This window comes from Selaginella moellendorffii, unplaced genomic scaffold (genome assembly GCF_000143415.4).
Source record: "Selaginella moellendorffii unplaced genomic scaffold, v1.0 SELMOscaffold_8, whole genome shotgun sequence".
NCBI lineage: Eukaryota > Viridiplantae > Streptophyta > Lycopodiopsida > Selaginellales > Selaginellaceae > Selaginella > Selaginella moellendorffii.
The window spans coordinates 2,792,575-2,811,934 of NW_003314269.1; the positions used below are offsets into that span (position 1 = coordinate 2,792,575).

General features: G+C 47.3%; 1 protein-coding gene across 1 annotated transcript; it reads left to right on the forward strand.

Annotated features, from left to right (window-relative positions):
* The first annotated feature begins 15,058 nt into the window (after window positions 1-15,058).
* LOC9632326 (kinesin-like protein KIN-8A) lies at window positions 15,059-18,198 on the forward strand. Its single transcript, XM_002967042.2, has 8 exons — window positions 15,059-16,079; window positions 16,137-16,410; window positions 16,462-16,512; window positions 16,573-16,665; window positions 16,721-16,960; window positions 17,007-17,129; window positions 17,182-17,961; window positions 18,023-18,198. Exons 1-8 carry the CDS (start codon window positions 15,268-15,270, stop codon window positions 18,056-18,058), a joined length of 2,409 nt encoding a protein of 802 aa, XP_002967088.2. The 5' UTR covers window positions 15,059-15,267; the 3' UTR covers window positions 18,059-18,198.
* The last annotated feature ends 1,162 nt before the right edge of the window (window positions 18,199-19,360 follow it).

A 19,360-nucleotide genomic window follows, 5' to 3' on the forward strand; every position in this document is an offset into this window, starting at 1 on the left:
ACATGGATTGCTCCAGATTAATCGCAGTGAAAGTTTGACGGCACCTGAACCTCTGAGACCATTGATTAAGTGGACCTGATGATATCACTGAGAGGGAAATTGTTGCTAGAAGACTGAAGACCACATTGTTGCCATTACAGAGCTACTGATCTGTGGTGGGACGGAGTCTATGGCCATTACCTCTTCTAGTCCAGATAATAAAAATTAAACATCTTCAACAAACGCGCGTTCAAAGTTGCTTCTGTATAAACAAACTTGTAAATGTAATGCCAGTACAAACGAGATCTAAATAATACTTGTGTTCCCCCAGGCTCGTAGACACGTGGCGGACCAGGCAAAACCTCGCAGCTTTAGAGGGCATGGAACGTTAAGAATTGGCGAGCTTGGTGTTGCTTCTAGCTGCATCAGTCGAGTTGCTCAAATCAGCAGAAGCACTGGTAAACTTCAAATTCTTGCGACTGATTCAGTAAAGGTACAAGGATCAAGTTTTCCAGTCTTGTTGAGCATGTTCTCGAGCATGTAGATTCGCTCTTGGTTGGCAGGTCTCCGGAGGAACTCGCTCCGTGCTTTGGTGAGCCCTTGAATAAGTCTCTCGATCGGTAAGAGGTGACATTGTTGAAGGTTTCAAGGAACTGTTGGATCTGAACTTGAACGTGTTGCACAGCTTGAGCATCATGAGGGCATGAATCTTCAAGCTACAAACAGTCAAGCACAACATTCCATCCCATGAAACTAGGTTCCAGGACCAGAAGATCAGCAGGATCTCTTTGTTGTGCTGAAGATGTCCAGTCTGAATGTTGTACACAAGGTCTTCATGCTTCAGGTATGTCAACAATGCTTGGGAACGATCTATGGAATCAGGTAAAAGTCCAAGATAAGGTTATTTGCGCGCGTTCGAGGTGATGCCCGTGGCCTGATGCATGCGCTGGCCAAGACCGGGGATCCGGACGGTGCCAAAAAGGTCTTCAACGAGGATGTCGCCAACGTTCTTGTTCAAGGAGACGAAGATTCCGGACTGTTCTTTTCTTTTTTGCTCACCCAGAAGCCCTCTTACTTTTGAGGAGTCCACACAGTGATCTTGGTGGAACAGCAGACAGCGCGAGTTCCTCTTCGAGCACGAGGACTCGCAGTCCTCCAGGGAGTCCAAAACTGACGTAGTGTGGTCATTCTTATACTTGTTGATGCATTGCGAAGTCATCGTAAGATTTCTGTCTGAATTCTCCAAAAATGGATTTTGGAGAGAGAGTACTCACTTGGTGAAGAGGGCTCTGCTCACAATCCTGGTTGCTTCGATGTAGCGATCTCACGCACTTCGAAGTGCTGCTGCTGGGGTTGGTGACCCATTTGGCGAAGCATTTCGTGTGCACTGCTTAGAGATTCAGACACAATAATTTGCTGCGCAAGCAGCAACGCAGCGCTTGGTTTGCTTATTGTATTATCTTCACCACGTCCTCCCTTGCGGAATCCCTTTCAACAGAATCGGCAAGGGTTGCTTGAACAGATCCTTAACAACAAATATATCAAATGAGACAATAATTCAAAATATCAGTGTGTTTAAGAGAAAAGGAGCAAAGAGGCTCAAATGAAGGTTAACTGGATTTTGAAGCTTGTTGATTGTGAGTGGTAATGAAGAACTATCAAAAGCACGTGAGTAGCATCTGAGAATTGAAGTTGCAAATGTAGTAAAAGCATTGTTAAATCTCCTCATCCTTTTTGGTTGTGACCCTATATTCTATAAATTCTACAAACCTTACAGCTTTCTGTTCTAAAGCATGAGACACCGAAGTGTTATACAAGAATAATCTGGTTATTATTATTACTTGAATATTATAATTTTGTAATTAGCTTAGAAATATAGTAAAGACATTCAAATCCCCACAATAGAGACTTTCTTTGAAGAATTTTTACTGAGAAATACGAGAACAAGTTGTCATATAAACTTGAAACTATAAAAATGCGTTTCAGCTAATGCTTCTCAAGTTCCATTTTCTTTCGGTGTCTCTTTGGGTTTTATTTTATCTTGGGTTTACAAGGTCCTTCGCATATCTAGAAAATATATTGCAATGCCTATATAATAACTGTTGCATGCAATATAATAGCTACTGACTGTTTATTGAACGACAAAATTATGAGCTGCCATTCGACGATAGAATATACCGGGAATATCCAGGCTTGCTTACCTAGATGCCACGTAGGCAGTTCTGCCACAGAAGAATGTCCGACCTGGCAGCCATCGCCACCGAGGCTTCAGCGAACTGCGAGGGCAAAGCCACATTCTTTGATCAGCAAAATCCTGGACGGAATGTGGAGGAGCACCACCATTCTGGAAGCGTTCGTTCTTTTCGTAATGGGTTGATTTCATTCTCATCTTGGGCAAGCGGCACGGTTTGGCGAATCGCGCATGGGGTTCATCCCAGTTCTCACCCCATTCTTGCCTTCGCCAAGCGGCCTTGCTTGATGATCAGAGCACGGTTTCGCGAATCGGACCGATCGGACCTGCGAGAAAGACTGAGATTTTGCTCGAGCTTGCAGGAGCCCTGATCTCGCGCGGCTCCCCTGCGACTCCATCGCGCTCGACCTCAGCGGCAACCAGACGTCCCCGGGCGCCATCGCCGCCACAGAATCGCTCGAGGATAGGCTGCGACAGCGCGATTGATCCCCAATCTGCGAAAGAATGGAACTTTGCTCGAGAATGCAGAAGCGCTGATCATTTTGATTCACAATGCAAATAGAAAACCATCACACCGAGTGAATGAAGCTACTTCTTGCCTTTCTTCCCCTTTCCTTTCTTACCCGGGGCTTGCTGCTCTTTCTCCTTGCCTTTCCCCTTCGGCTTCTTCATGGCTTTGGAGGATTCGGCTTGCTCCTTCTTCAGCTTCTCCTCCTCTTCCTCCTTCTTCTTCCTCGCTTCCTGCTTCTGGGGCTTCTCTTGGACCTTTAGCGCCCTTAAGCAAGGTCCACACATTTCCGTGCGCAAGTGCCTACGTTACAAACGACTTTGATCTTGATCGTGGGCGTCAGGGCGGGGCATTTTGGACAAACCAAAATTATGAGAATTAACCCTCGAGATGAATGAAGTAAACGACCATTTTATAGGGCTCCATACCAACGGCATGTGTACGGTATTTTTCACTTTGAGGAAACCTCGCCACTCCCCTCTTCACCGTCCTCGTCCTCGCCGCTCTCCTCTTCATTCGCCGCTCTCCTCCTCGTCCTCTTCATCGTCCTCACCACTCTTCTCTTCATCGTCCTCACCTGTCTCTTCGGCTGACGAAGTGGTTGGAGATTTCGATTTCTTCCAAGGCGCCTCAACCTTTTGTATCACCATCTCATCATCCATGAACCCCTGCGCTTGCATCTCTGTACAAAACACCCACAGCGAGGTGTCTGCACACTCGGCAGAAACCTCACGAGGACGAATGTGCTCCTCAAACATGACTTGCGGATACACCTCCTCGGGGTACTTGGTCACGTACGGAACGAGCTCCGGCGCACCACCCAACCTCAGCTCCTCGCGGAAAAACCTCAGTAGCTCCTCCTCCTCCTCCTCGTCAGGCTTCTCGCGATAGTGGAAAAACGGGAGAAAGAAGCCCCGCGCCAGCCAATGCACCGTCACCGTTTTCGCGCAGTCCCAGTCGACAATGCTCTCGACGTGCCCCGAGCCGGGATCAACCAACACCTGCCCGCTGCCAAACTCGGGGTGACAAAGGAAGAACTTCTCCGGGAAATCGGGCTGGAAATCCTCCAGCCACTCGAGGATGATCTCCGCGTTGGCCCTGATCGATCTGCCGTATAAGGGGCTGTCTCCATACAGCAGCAGCAACCCCTGGATCTGGTTCCAAGCATACTCCTTCCAAGTCGAATAGGGGCCGGGGCTGAGGCGATCGCCCACGTCCATCCCGCGCGCCATGGCGATGGCCACGGCGCCGTCGCGCAGCACGCCCACGCACGGAGACCCGTCTGATGCGAGCGCCATGTCACCAATCCCCTCCAGCGGGTGGCGGTACAGCTGGAGCGTCACGGCTGCCAGGTCGGACAGCACCCTCTTCCTCCATGCCACCGTGGAGCGGCTGTCCTCCCAAAGCTCCCACAGCCGTACACCGTCGGCCACGGGTAGAACCGCCAGGTAGGACGGTTCCCCCGTGTCGCGTAAGGGAGGGGCGGGCTTGCCACGTGGATCGGCCCCGCGACGACCGTGGGGCCGCCTAGCTGCGACAGGAAGAGAGTGGCCGCGTAGCCAGAGACCGCCTCTTGGTGAGAAATCCGGCTGTGGCGAGTGAGCGGGAGGCGAAGCGCGACGCGACGCTCGCTCCGACCCTTGTCTACCAGCAGTGTGTCGAGCACAAGGTTGTAGCTGCCACGGCCAAGGACGCCCTGGATGCGGACACAGCAGCCCAGCACTTTCCCAATGATCCTCTCCAAGCGTCCCGGAAAGCAACCAAAACAGTCGAAGACGATGCGCCTGACACGCTCCATCTTGCAATACCCTAAGCTATTGACAGTATCCCACGGTCCACATGAAGCCAGGGTTTGCACTGCGCTTTCAAATCCAAAGTCTAGTACTCGACTGACTCCATTTGCAGCGTTCTTTAGGGTTTATTTGAATGAGGGAATATTCCAGCCCTCCAAACTCTCCGTCTAGCCCACTCGCAGGGCTTTTACCTTGTCAACGCTGTGGAGCTTGACGGTCCGCGCTGACTTCTTTCACAAGGAAACTTGGATGCCAACTTGGTTCTTTCAACTCGCTGGAGGACTGCAAGTCCTCATGCTTGAGCAGCCGGAAGAGGAACTCGTGTGGTCTGCTGTCCACCACCAAGATCACTGTGTGGACTCCTCAATAGTAAGAGGGCTGCTGGGTGAGCAAAAAAGAAAAGGACAGTCCGGAATCTGATAAGTGTAACATCGTCTCCTTGAACAAGAACTCGTTGGCGACATTCTCGTTGAAGACCTTTTTGGCGCCCTCCGGATCGCCAGTCTTGGCCAGCGCATGCATCATGCCACGGGCATCACCTCGAACGCACGCAAATACCCTTACCTTGGACTTTTACCTGATTCCATAGATCGTTTCCAAGCATCGTTGACGTACCTGAAGCATGAAGACCTTGTGTACAACATTCAGACTCAACATCTTCAGCATAACAAAGAGATCCTGTTGTAATGACTGATCTTTTGGTCTTGGAACCTAGTTTCATGGGATGGAATCTTGTGCTTGACACTGTTTATAGCTTGAAGACTGATATCCTCGATGCTCAAGTTGTGCAACACGTTCAAGTTCAGATCCAACAGTTCCTTGAAACCTTCAACAATGTCACCTCTTACCAATCGAGAGACTTATTCAAGGGCTCACCAAAGCACGGAGCGAGTTCCTCCGGAGTATGTGGAGGGGCCTTTAAGAAGAACCTGCCAACCAAGAGCAAATCTACATGCTTGAGAACATGCTCAACAAGACTGTGGAAAGCTTGATCCTTGTTCCTTTACTGAATCAGTCGCAAGAACTTGAAGTTTACCAGTGCTTCCGCTGATTTGAGCAACTCGACTGATGCAGCTAAAATCAACACCAAGCTCGCCAATTCTTAACGTTCCATGCCCTCTAAAACTGCGAGGTCTTGCCTGGTCCGCCGCATGGCTACGAGCCTGGGGGAACACCAAGTATTATTTAGATCTCGTTTGTACTGGCATTACATTTACAAGTTTGTCTTATACAGGAGCGAGGACATAAGAACATTCACTTTGAACGCGTGTTTGTTGAAGATGTTTAGTTTTTATTATCTGGACTAGAAGAGGTAATGCCCATAGACTCCGTCCCACCACAGATCAGTAGCTCTGTAACGGCAACAATATGGTCTTCAGTCTTCTAGCAACAATTTCCCTCTCAGTGATATCATCAGGTCCACTTAATCAACGGTCTCAGAGGTTCAGGTGCCGTCAAACTTGCACTGCGATTAATCTGGAGCAATCCATGTAAGGTTGGTTGAGTAGCTCCATCCAGATGCAACTCCCCAACTTTGACCCAGACAAGGAGATGAGAGAATATTCTGGGATTGGAATATAACCTCTCATTCTAGCTAACCTGGCGGCCACAATAGGTGACCAAGAGGGATCATGACAGGCTTTGTCGTCGCAAGAACCCATGACCTGGATGTTGAAGATGTTGTAGTGAAACTGAAAATAAAATAATAAGGTTATAAGAAAAGGAAAAAAGACAAAGGTGGTGTGAAGTTTAAAACCTTGTGAGAAATACTCTAAATGCAAACTAGACACCCAAAGTTGTGAGTACCCACATACTTGGATCCTGGCTCAGGAAATGGTAATATGCACATGCAGCATCCTGTTGATCCCAACCTTGCCCCAAGGGAATGACCGAAACTAGAGAAGAAAGCGAGGTAGAAGGTGGGAAATGTTGCCCAATGGTGGTAACTGCAGATTTGGAGATGGATGGAATGGAATCATGTGAAAGAGAAGTGATCATAGCCAAGTGATAAAGGATGTGGATGGTCTGGTACGAGCTCAATTGTGATGTCTTTGAATCTGGAACAAGCAGCAGTAGATGATGATAAACTCGCTGGAACGTCGTGAGAAGAGGTGGCACTTGCCCGCTGAGAAGCTGGAGCTGATGGAAGAGGGTGTCGGCTGCAGTCCACACCAAATAGTCTGCCAAGTTGCCTGGGGAAACCGGGTTCAACTGGCTGGAAGAGAGTTGCTCCAAAAGATGATGGCATAGATGATGTCGAGAAGTCCCAGCTGGATCTCGTGAATGACAAGTCCAAAAGAGGTGATGTTTGTTGCTCCTAATAGAGAATGATGTGCCAAATAGAATGATGGCCAAAATGTCCCAAAAGAAAGTGATGAAGGTGATATAAAACGGAATGAAAGTGAGATGGCACTTATAGTGATGAATGGGCAACGGTGTGGAGAGAACATGTTATGGAATTTTGTGACTGTGTTTGGATGTGCGAGATGGTGGGATGATGTGAAAGTATGTGATGGCAAGAGCTGGAACCAATAGAGGAATCTTCATATGATCGGTAATGCAGCTTGAGCATGGAATCCAAGATAAGAGTCACCATGCCCAAGATAAACACAAAATTGTCTAATTTATCATGTTATATAGATAAGGTTTAGTCATGATAATAATATGACCACTATATAACAATACATCATTATTGCAAAAAAATGGTGAAAAATCTATATAGCTCTTGAACATTAGGATCTTGCTTAACCATGCTTAACCATTCCAGCAAACTTGCTATTGCCTTCCTCAAAGCTTGATAAAGTTTACCACACAATATAGTCCAAACTTGTAATAAGTGTTTATTTGTGAAACTGTTCCAAGTATATAATTCTGCAATTTTGTTATTGTTAATTCTTAGAACACTTACTATCATGATCGCAAGAGGTACAAATCCATTTTTATTATGTTAATTAATATTTCAAATGTACTTAAATTGGAAGGGCATAAGGATGGAATTCCTAGGTTAAATATTACTATAGAGTTCTATGTCTTATATTGCTTAGTTACAATGACTCTAACAATACTGAGAAATAGGTATTTAATATTGCTAATATATAGCATTAAGTTCTCTCATTATCTTCTATTATAATATACTGTTCCATATGTCTATTGTATAGTCCTAATAGCAATCCCATTTTGGGTAATAAATATTCAACAGTTTTGCAGCATATTCCCCATGAAGGTGGTGACCTCTTCTTCCCAGCTTCCACTCCTATCCACAAGGGAACTCCCTTGGAGTTGGTCCTGCTCATGGAGGCCCAAGATCCTCCGGAGGAGCGAGATTCAAGAGATTCCAGCATTTCCCAGATCTCGGCATCTGCAGCAGATGAGAAGTTCTTTGCTCCACATGCTGCCTTGGGAGCTTACACACGTTTCTTTGGGACCTATATCTACACTCTTGTCTATATTTTTGTACTAATCTGGTTTACAGGCACTCTTGTCTACCACTCCAAGCTCCGTGCACTTCATCCTGGAGTGTTACAACTTATGAGTTGCCACGCTTCCCTCTTGGTGGCCCAACTTCTCTTCATGGATTCTTTCACTCTTCATCCGCTGCCTACTCTCACAGATCACTTCATCCAGTAGCAGCTCTTTATGAGGCATCAGACTTCCCCGATCAAAACTATTTTCCAGCATTTTTGAGGAGACTTTCCAGCTTGGGCACTTCATCCTTTTGGACCTGGAGGACCTGTTCATTATATCAGTCCAGGCCAAGATATGGCACAGGCATCTTCAACGAACTCTTCCTTAGCGGATCATCACAGCCACTCTTCGGATTTTCATGACGACTCGACCCACAGCTTTGCGACCTTCTCAGCCCGACTTCTATGGCTCTTTGGAGGAGTGCAGCTCACTGCTCTTCATCCACTTTCCAGCAGGACTCACTTGTCTTCCCACACACGGGCATCTTTTGCAGCATTTGTCACGACACTTCTTCATGTGACTTGGCACAGCAACATGAGTGGCCTTCTACTCATTTGGAGGCATCCTTCCAGCTTCCAGGGCCAAGCTTCTTCAGTTCTCATGCCCAGACTTAGGGGCCACCCTTTATGGTGAGCTTTCCCCATTTCTCTTTTTCTTTTCTTTGTTTTTTTTTGTCTTTGTTCTTTCATTTTGTTTCTTCTCTTTCCAGAGTATACGCCATGTGTAAATTTGCAAGCAAGGATCCAGCCAGCCAAAAGCATTTTATCTATGAACAAGTAGGTTATAGGAGACCTATTGGCAGGAGAACACAGTCAAGTATTGCTTGTTTCTAGGGTAACATTTTTTTCTTTTAGCCTTTCTCTCTAAGCACCTACACATTACCGATATGCAGTAAGATCTAATGACTAGTAGGGCCCCTTGCCTACTAGATGGAAGCCACGTCAGCACAGCTGAAGCTACAATTGCCTCTAGGGCATAGTTAAGATTTTTCACTTGCTAGGCAGCGGGAGCAGCTCCCAGCCCTAGCAAAATTTGGGTGGCAGCACTCTAGTGCAGCAGCTAGGTGGTATAGATTTCCTCAGCAGCAGTGGCAGTAGTGACACTGTGGGAATAAATCTTCAGGCAACTATCACGGCTCTCTCGTGGCCTTGGTGTAGGGTTTAGAGCTCTCAACTCCAACTGGCGGGCACCAGCTCTTGACTGCATCAAGTTCTGAGCTATGTTTGTGAGTTAGACAGGTCTAGTGACTCTAGTGAGGCATTTAGCACAGGTTCTACCACAGCTTTGGATAGCCAAAGTAGCGACAAGATATTTGATCCATGGTTTACATTACCTTTTGATTATGTCTTGTGTGATTGGAGCAGGTTGCAAGGGCCTTCATTAGAGCACTACTTCCAGAATGTATTGAAAACCTATGGGTGGAAAGGGGTCTTGAACATGATAAATCCAGATGAAATAGCTACCAATTTGTGAGAGCTCCTTCTACTAGATGTAGCTAGGAGTACTTGGGGAGTGGGAAATACACATGGCATATTAAGGCATGTTGGGATCAAAATTGGCATGTATGTTGAGCTCTACAAATCATCGATCCTATTCAATAAGCAATGGGGTTTAAACAAGTGATCAACAAGCAAGTGTACAATATCACTGCTCCTATAAGAATTTGACAGTAAGTAGAATTTTTTTCCTATGCTTCTCTTGCCCAGTGACTTCTCTTGCAGGTTGGTGTACGTTTGCTCCATAGAACATATGGATTCATACTATTATAGATAGCTTTTCTTATTTTGTGGTAGCTACTGAGGTGTGCATGAACATGTGTAGTGAAATAATCTTCAACCTTAATGTTGGCACTGTGAAGCAGTTTTCATGGCTTATGCATAGGGATCATGCTAGGACATGGACGAGTGGTACTATAAAAGGCTCAACCACAAGTAGATTGGTTTGATCATGAGTGCCACATAGAGCAGTAGCTGATGCTAGGAGTTTGGCAGCTCCTAGAGCTCCTCCAGAAGCTAAAGAGACCCATGGGAGGGTCACAAAGTTGGGCCGGTTTTGATCCATTGAATCCAATCAATTTCCATAGCTTATTTGAAATAATTGTAGTGGTAGTGAGTAGTGGAAGGCAGTGGCAAGGAGCGGCACAGCGGCAGCGGCAGTGAGTGACAACAGCAGGGAGCGGCAGCGGCAGCGGCAGCAGCAGGGAGGAGCAGCGGCAGGAGCCATGGCCAGGCGCCAACATTTGGAAGGAGCAGGCAGTAATGTCAAAAGTCCGCAAGTTTGATGACAAGTTCTATGATATCGAGCTTCTCCCAAAGGTGGGACTTTGCCTGACTGATCGACACAGCTACCATGTCAAACGAGAGAAAATGGATCGAGTTTGGGACATGGCGCAAGTGGATCAAGAGACGGAGCGTCTTTGCGCACGAGACAAGGACTTAACCGGCTACAAAGTTGCATGGTTATGGCTCAATACATTTGCAACGCTGAAGGACAGATTCACCGTCGAGTTTTCCAGAGCAACAACTATACCAATGGGCAAGTGAGTATTAGCTTTGCTCGGGCATTTGCAGTAAAGCTCACAAGAGATCAAGTGAATTGGTACTCCTATGCAGTTTCTAGAGCGACTAACCTGAAGAAGATGCAAGAGAAAAGAGCAAGGAAGAAGTAGTAGCCGGTCCGCAAAAGCCCACGAAAAGCAGTGACAAGGTTGAAACTTAGCTCCGACAATGATGATGACGGCGAACGCTGAGCCTCAACCTAAAACTCGGACAAGTGACAGTGGTAAAAATGGTGATAATTGGTACCAAAACCTAGGCTAAACCTAGAAGCATCTCTAATGCAACCACTCTTCACTATACTGTTGGTTCTGTTCAACAATCTAAGATTTCATATTCTATGGTGGTCCTTAGTAGGTGGGAGAAGTTACTACGAGCAAAGTACAAAGCTTTTTGTGCTGTTAGCTCAACATTGAAGAAGGCTTTTGACGTTGAGGACAAGAAGTAAGTATCAGTACGAAACTACCACCTCAGCATTGTCAACATGCAACTGTTTTGCACCACACAAGCTTGAATATGGATGCGTTTTCCATCTGTGAACTACACTCTTGATCTTTTTAAATTGGTTGCAATGATAATCCTGATTGTTTGTTGTTTCTTGAGCTACAACAAAATGCTCAATGTAATGAGCATATGAAACGAGTGAACAAGGCCAAGTTGGTGCAGCTAGATAGTGAACAGGATATTCTACTGCAACATATAATTGAGCACTTGACACAACTTTCTGGAGACAAGGTGAAAATTGCTCTTCCACGCAGCAAAAACTTCAAAAAGTCACGGGCAGTGATCTTACAACAAAAGCAGAAGTACGAATTTTTGTTGGAAACCTTGAACGAGACGAGGACAAGCTGTTAAGGAATGCCAAACTTTCAAAGGAGAAATCTTGGGATCTCTACTCCAGTGTATGAAGATCTTTTGAGGCTCACTTTCGTGATTTTTCTGCAGTTGAGAGCTCGTTGAAAGCTGGAGAACTCCAATATTCAAAGGCAACACCAGTGACAGCACTTATCAATGGTGTTCTATCAACAACAACTACAACTTGCCTCGTGGAATATGGCAAATACAACTTTTGTAAAGAACACATACTTGACAGAAGAAGTACAATCTTAACACCATGTAAATGTAAGTATTTTCTTTTTTCTTAAATTTCTACATGCTAATAACAGGTGTGTACCGCCCCTTTTGCTTTGTTGCTGCGTTTGGCAAAGGAAACATATTTTTCATTGTTTTTTTCACACTACTACATTTGGTTTGTGGAGTATTGACTCTTTCAAGCTATCTCATTCGAGTATTGACTATTTCAAGCTATCTCATTGAAGCTATCTCAGCAAATCCATTGTGCTAGAAAATGCTATCTATAAATTTAAAGATAGGAAAAGAGGTGGGATTGTAAACACACTATTTTAAAAAAATCAAATCCAACTTGGAGGAAAGTAACAAAATGCCATAAAAACATTCTATAAGTTTTTAGCAAACCATTGGACCATACTCTGTGTTGCGTTTAGAACACCACCTCACTTTATACTCGTACCTCAGTTTGTACTCATGCCAAAGACACAACAAAGTCAGGGACTTCCTCGTACTGATACGGCAGCATGTTCTTGATCCACTCGGCTTCAATATCCTCTGCATCTTTAAGGGGATCCGGCCTGGTTACAAGTATGTTCTTGAGCAAGCCCCTCACCTCCATGGACAGGTAACCGTAGTTGCCATCAAGGCCATAGCATGTCAGCTGGAGATATCTCTTATCCTCCCGATCCCACAGAATCCAAGAGTTTGGGGCAGCAACTGCTGGCTCCCGCATTGACATGAGGACAATAACCATGGGTATCCTAGTGCCAATTTTGAGCTTGGTGAACTCAGACTTGAGGAACTCCAATGACGGTCCCTCCCACCAGCCCTTGTGCGACTGATTCTTCACGGACACAATGCAGCAAGTCATCCCCTGAGGAGTCCAGATAGGAAGAATGAGATCGGCACCGGGCATATTGTTGTCCGCTTGATACATCATGGCAAGACCTCCTGCGAAGCATCGGCACAGCAATGCAGTATCTGGGACTTTTCCCACCACCACAAAAGAATGGAAGAACAGGAGACCACCTGCGGGCAGCCCGGACACAACTTTGCTGAACGCCTCCTTCGTAGTTATGTCCCGCTTATTGTTCACAAGCAGTGTCCGAAAGAAGTCCCGCACTTTGATCGGTCGAAGGTACCAGCCACCTGATTGCTTTGCCTTGGCCAAGTCCCAAACCGCAGCAGCCAAGATAAACTTGGCCACAAACTCGCCACGGGGTCCCCCAGTGGCGTAGCCAGCCAAGCATGCCGCCTCCATATGCATCAGAGCATTTTGCTTCACTTTTTCGGACCTGAGAAGCGCAGCGGCTGCCTCTGAGAGGATGGGCTCTGCCGGCAGCGCAACAAAAACCCGCGACCTGTCTCTCGTCACCCGTAACACGAGGTTCATATGCGACGCTGCCAATTTCTCAGCCAGCGGGCAGCGAGGACACACCTGCAGGCCTGTTGCAGCAGCAAGCAATGCCATCGCTTGGCTCTCTGTCATCTTCCCGTCCTTGGCGAACTCGTCGCTGATTTCACCACCCATGAGCTTCTGCTGAGCCCACGGTAACAACTTGGTCCTCAAAACCACTTCACTCTGTCCTTCCCGAGCCATTCTGGCGGCCCACACCGGCCTTCCATACTTCATCCAGGTTGATGGAGCGCTATACTCGACAACGCTGAGTCCCGGCTTGGGCATGTTTAGTTGCAGTGTTGGCAAGTAGTAGATCGGAGGCAGCAAGGAGATCCCGATCTTCAAGGCCCTGCTACTGTCCTCGTCGCTCTTTCTCGGCAAAAGGTTGCTCACTTTCGCAGTTGTATCCAGCAGGAGCGCAAAGTAGGCAGTCCACGCGAAAAAAACTCTGAGCGCCCGGCGGAGTTGAGAGAATGGGGTGTCTGATGGCAGAGTCAGACCCCTGGCCTCGTCAAACACGAATATGACTCGAAGATTTACCAATTCGCCCTGGCTGTCCGAATCCATCCTGTCCATGTCCATGTCTTCATCGTCGTGATCACCATCCAAGAGCTCTTGCACCCGCTCCAATGCATCGTTCATAATCTCACCATTCACAAGATCCCTGTCACGCTTGTCCTCTTCATAACCCTTTGCTGGATGTGAAGCAATGAGCTCTTCCCACTTCTCCCTCACTGCTTGGGCGATGCCGGAATTGCTCCCAGGTAACTGCCTGTCCTTCCACTCCACGGCCGAAGTTCCTTTCTCCAATTCCACGGCCAGGACTAGGAGCCAAGCATTCAAGTAGAGCACCATCTCCAGCTCGGTGAAGCTCTCGGCGAGCCTGTCCGCGAGGAACTCCGTCCGTGGCGGATAAGCCGACGAGTCCTTGCCCGCCAGGCTGCAGTAGCAAATATAGACCCCCAGTGTGGACATCTCCAGCACACACCTCGTCTTGCCGACACAAGAAGATTGCACGAAGGGAGAGTAGGGCGAGTAGTGCATGCTTATGTTGGCATCTTCGCGAAGCTTTAGAACTTGCCGGTAAACCTGCCGGTGTGCATCGCCCACGAAATCCACACTGAAGCATTCACCTGCTAGCGCCGCCTCGACCCCTGCCGCCCGATCCACCTCCATCCGATCCATAAAGGTTTTAATTTTTTTTAGGGTATATGGTGTGGCGCCAATGACAGCAATGTTGCCCTAACATTTCGATTTTTATTGACGTAGTTCTCCGGCAAGCTCTTGCTGTATTGTGTCCGTGGAGAACCAGTCGGACAAGTGCCGGTGGGAGGGACTGGCATTCGAAGCCCGGCATTGGAAGTGCTCAAGGTGCTCGAGCAAAATCTTGGCTTGTGTGGGACAAAGAGCATGAGAATTTTCTCCAGGCCATTATGGTTGCCATGTTGAGGGGGCTAACACTCAATGTGTTATAGCTATGAGAAGGCAAAGCTCTACAGATGTGAAATGAATATAATGCCAATCCTTTTCATATAGTCATAAGAAGGAGAAAATATTCTATCAAGGAATATTCTAGGAAGTGGAATATCTTAAGCATCTATGCAATAGAAGATGGCATGTGTTCATAGGCTACGTTAAACACAATAAAAATCTTTTTATTGTGTTTTATGATTAGTGCTTTTCTAACTTCCTTCTTTTGCTTTGGATTGTTATCTCTAAAGTAGATGGGGTGTTCTTTTTTAAAGAAATAAACTGAGGTAACTAAATCAGTTAAATTTAAGTAATCAAACTCCTCTTCAAGATTTACAGATGTTGATCATTTCTTAAACAAACGACAACAATATTAGAAGTATAATGGTGAGTTTTTGGAAAATTTATATAATCTATTACTTTACCTAGACTTGCCTTTTCAGTTTCACATATAAATAATGTTTTGGTGATACTATGGTTTTTATAAAATTATTAAAAGAAAAAGTTTGCAAAATAACACTTAGTACATTTTTCTATTAGGGCTACTTTCAAAACCAAAGAGAGAGAACCGGCTACAGACGGTAGTAGCAACCGGCTGCAACCGGTAACTCCAACGTTCCAATTTATGGGAGCTTGAAGAAGAGCATTGTATGCGCGAAGCGAGCGAGCGATACCACGAGAAGAGGGAGGAAATTTTTTCGATCTGTGCGACGGAAATCGCGTGGCCGTGAGGAATTTCAAGCAGCGCCATCGAATTTCGAGGTAGGTTTTCTAGGGATCGAGCGCTCCGGGGGAGTTCTTCGCTTCCTCCCTCCCGGGAATGCGTGCGGCTAGAAATGCCTGTGACGCGCTCACAGTCTGCACTGGGAAAGACGCCACTGGGATGCAAGCTGAGCAATGCCGCCGGATTCGTGGAAGAGAAGCAGCGAAATCTCGCTCCACAGTCGGTTCTCAAGGAGAACGCTGAGCCGCCGCAAGAAAATTTCCAGAATTCCTCGCAGCAGCAGCAGCAGCAGCAGCCACTCAAGACTAGCCATGCCAGTGTGAGTCTCTTCACGCCCCGGGTCATGACTCGATCATCGTCTAGGCAGGCTCAAGCACAGGTGGTCCCGATGGATATAGAGGATGATAGCGACGAAATCAGCAAGATGCTACTGCGATGCTCGTCCAAGGGAAGGGTCCAGCACGAAAGCTTTTTGGCTTGTCCACCACCAGTTTCCTCCACTGTGGTGTACAGCACTCCTCCTCCTTCGTGTGGAAACCGGAACATCAACGATCGGCCCGTGCTAACAGGCATCGAGTTTGGGTGTAAGAAGACGAGCTCGCCGCAGGGTCAAGGGGAGAGCACCACCCCCAGGTCGGGATCCAGGCGCAGGGACTTGAGATCACATTTTCTTCGAGGGAAATGCGATGATCCTGAAGAAGTTGGCAGGATAATGGTCTACGTTCGGCTCCGTCCACTGTCCAAGAAGGAAAAGGATGCTGGTGCTCGAAGTTCTGTGCGTGTTGCTGACAAGAAGGATATCTTTCTCACCGAGATGCAACTGGAAACGGATTATTTGCGGCTCAAGCGCGTCCGAGGCCGCCATTTTGTGTTTGATGCCGTGTTTCACGAGAACACTGGGCAGCAAGAGGTCTATGATACCAGGTATGCTCGGTGCTTTTGTTTCTAGTTTGCCGTTTTAAGTCGCTGTTTGGTTTCCAGTACTGCTGATCTCGTAGAGGCAGTTCTTCAAGGCAAAAACGCGTCAGTCTTTTGCTACGGGGCAACAGGGGCCGGAAAGACGTACACCATGCTGGGAACCGTAAGTCAGCCCGGCGTCATGGTTTTGGCACTTAAGGACCTCTTTTCCAAGCTCAAGGACCGAAGTAAAGACGGTGATTATTTAGTTAGCTTATCTTACTTGGAGGTCTACAACGAGACTGTGGTGGATTTGCTATCGCCTGGACGGCCACTGATTATACGAGAGGACAACAAGGTCTGTGTCAGTTTGGTTTTTTAATTGTCGATTCATGCTCTCGTTGTACAGGGAATAACTGCGGCGGGGCTCACTCACTATCAAGCATTTTCCGCGGAAGAGGTGAGCAATTTCTGTAACCAGATGAGTTGCATTTCATGACTCTCCGTTGTATGCGTCCAGGTCATGCTGTTGCTTCAAAGAGGAAACCAGCACAGAACAACGGAGCCGACTCGGATCAATGAAACATCATCTCGATCTCACGCTATCTTGCAGGTTTATATTACTTTACTTTTCCATTTTGTCAGCACGTAATTCAAACAAGCTACAGGTTACTGCAGAGTACAAAGTGAGAATGGAGACCAGTACCATTACACGGATAGGAAAGCTTTCGCTTATTGACCTTGCAGGATCGGAAAGAGCACTGGCTACCGACCAGCGAAGTTTAAGGTCTATAGAGGGGGCGAATATCAACAAATCCTTGCTTGCACTAAGCAGATGTATCAAAGCTTTGGTCGAGGGTGACAAGCATGTTCCTTTTAGAAACTCCAAGCTTACTCAGCTACTAAAGGTACACAAGTTGAAATTGTTTCCTATTTCTAACCGTGCGATAATAGGACTCTCTGGGAGGAGCATGCCAAACTGCCATGATAGCAAACATCACGCCAAGCCATGTCTCTTTTGGTGAGACTCAAAACACACTTCACTGGGCTGACAAAGCCAAAGAAATTCGAACAAAGGTAATGACCTGCATCTTTATATGTATTTTAAGTTACTCACTCCCTGGCACAGGTCACTGCCAAGGAAGAGCTGGAAATTCCAGAGTCCCAGGAGGAACAGACAAAGTTACTTCTAGAAATGCAAAAGCAAAACCAGCAGCTGAGACTCCAACTAGCAAGCCTGCAGCAAAAGTACATAGCGCTTCAGTTCAGCTCGGTGACGAAGGATCCGCTGCAGTCTCCAGTAAAGAATCCCCTGGCATCTCCAAACCGGTTCCCGGAGTACCAGGCTACTGCACTACTCTCCCCCCGTGTCAACCGCGACGCAGAGAAGACCGTAAGGGAGCTGAAAAAGGCGATCGAGATGATGGAGAAGGAGGCACTACGCGTGCAAAGGCAGCACAGGAAAAAGGAAGGGGAGATGAGCAACAGCATCGCCGCGTTGACAATGCAAGTGAAGCAAAAGGACGACATGATAAAGAAGCTAAGCCAGCAAAAGGACGGGAGGGTGGTGGCCACAACACCCAGAGGCAAAGCCATGCAAAGCGAGACGCCGAGAGGCCTGGCTACCAATCTTCCACCATCTGGCCGGCCAGCTCCCCTCACTTCCGAGCAGAAGATGAAGCCCGCGAGGAAATCGAAGCTCTCGTTTGCAACTCCAGGGGTACCAGAGCCAGCTGCTGCTCCCGAGAGTCCAAGCGCGACCAAGTCTAGATTCTTCTCGCCCGCCAAGGCCGAAGTCGCGAGCAAAAAGCGGAGCTTTTGGGACCTTGGTGGATCAAACAGTCCATCCCTGGCGGACAGGATTCGGTGCACGAGAAGCAACTCCACGACGCCGTCCCTCCTTTTGCAAGTAAGTAGTATTCTATCATCTCATGTTGTTCTCACGTGAAGCCTCCTTGTTTTCTCCACAGCCGGGATTCACCCGACGTCGGAAGTCCGACGAGTGACACCATTTTGACACTGTGACAAAACAACAGGACTCCTTTTTATGATTTGGGATTACGCAGTTCTCTACCTTCGCGAGACTCCCAAGGTTCTATCGTTCTAGCTTTCGCATCAAACATGATTCGTATCTCTTTATCTTTCACTCTCTGCCGGACTCATCCATGGAGACGATGCACATGACTGACTCCCTCTTGTATTACTCTTCTTTGTGTGCTTCGAGGCACAACACCCAATTGTGCATAGTTATGCATACATCGAGTTTTGATCCATCTAGGCTTGAGAAGAGGAACTTCTAGATCTGAAGACGACTGAGGAGATGGATCCCATCAACAGGAGGTATCGACACTGAGGGACCAGGCGAAATGGAAGCCATACCAGTTCAATGCCGTTCGCCTACAGAGGGCCTCCTTAAGCAAGCCTGGCCATTCCCCTCGCGCTGCTGGATCCCTCCGAGGAGTTTTGGCGGGATGCCACGGCCGAGAGCTGCAGCGGCCTCGACAACCAAGACGACGATCTCGCTCAGGCGCTGTGGGACTCCTTCACTACTGGATTTGACGATGAAGCGAAGGACATTACCCCGTATCTCATCATGGAGTATCTCGGCGTGACACTACTCGCGAACCCGCTATTTGCTACGGTGGCTGGAGCGATGGCCAATGCTGTGCCTACTGGAATGCCAGGAAAGAGCTTTCCGACAAATGAAGAATCTTCCCTCTTGGCTGTCACATGGCTTGGCGGTGCTGAGGAATTGTTCGAACATCCAGTTCGTAGCCATGAGCATGGACTGGGGCTATTGATCGGATGTGAAAAACACCAAGGGAAGAATCATAGTTATTAATTTGTGGACTATAACGATACTCCTGAAGGTCAGGTAAGAAAATTATATTAACGGTTTAACCTATTTATCTCTCCCTATTTTTTTTACTCGTGACACTAATTTTCCTTATGGCAGTTTATTGGATGTTGGGATTCTTGCTACTTCTAATCTCCACAGCTGTTGGACTACAGCTGCAGGGGCACACAAACCTTGCACCCAACTCGAAGCAAACGAGGTTACATGCACCCGTAACATAGAAGGCATAATGCTTGTCATGGGACAAAAGCAAGCCACCCTTGGACAGCTTTGAGTTGAGCGGACTGCTACTCTCCAATTCAAACCCTGCAACTAAACAATCTGTAGCTTCTGCTATTCCGATGTATGTTTCAATGTTTCTTTGTTGATCTTGTTCGTGAATTCGTAAATCTAGCTAATATGGCCATGGCGGTGGTGCTCGTGGTGTTATCAATGGTTGATAGCTAAGTTC

Excerpts from the sequence above, each read along its gene's own strand:
- LOC9632326 (XM_002967042.2), top strand. The coding sequence starts at position 15,268 with ATGCCTGTGACGCGCTCACAGTCTGCACTGGGAAAGACGCCACTGGGA. Across the intron at positions 16,513-16,572 it reads AAGCATTTTCCGCGGAAGAG|GTCATGCTGTTGCTTCAAAG; the intron begins GTGAGCAATTTC and ends GTATGCGTCCAG. Across the intron at positions 17,130-17,181 it reads CCAAAGAAATTCGAACAAAG|GTCACTGCCAAGGAAGAGCT; the intron begins GTAATGACCTGC and ends TCCCTGGCACAG.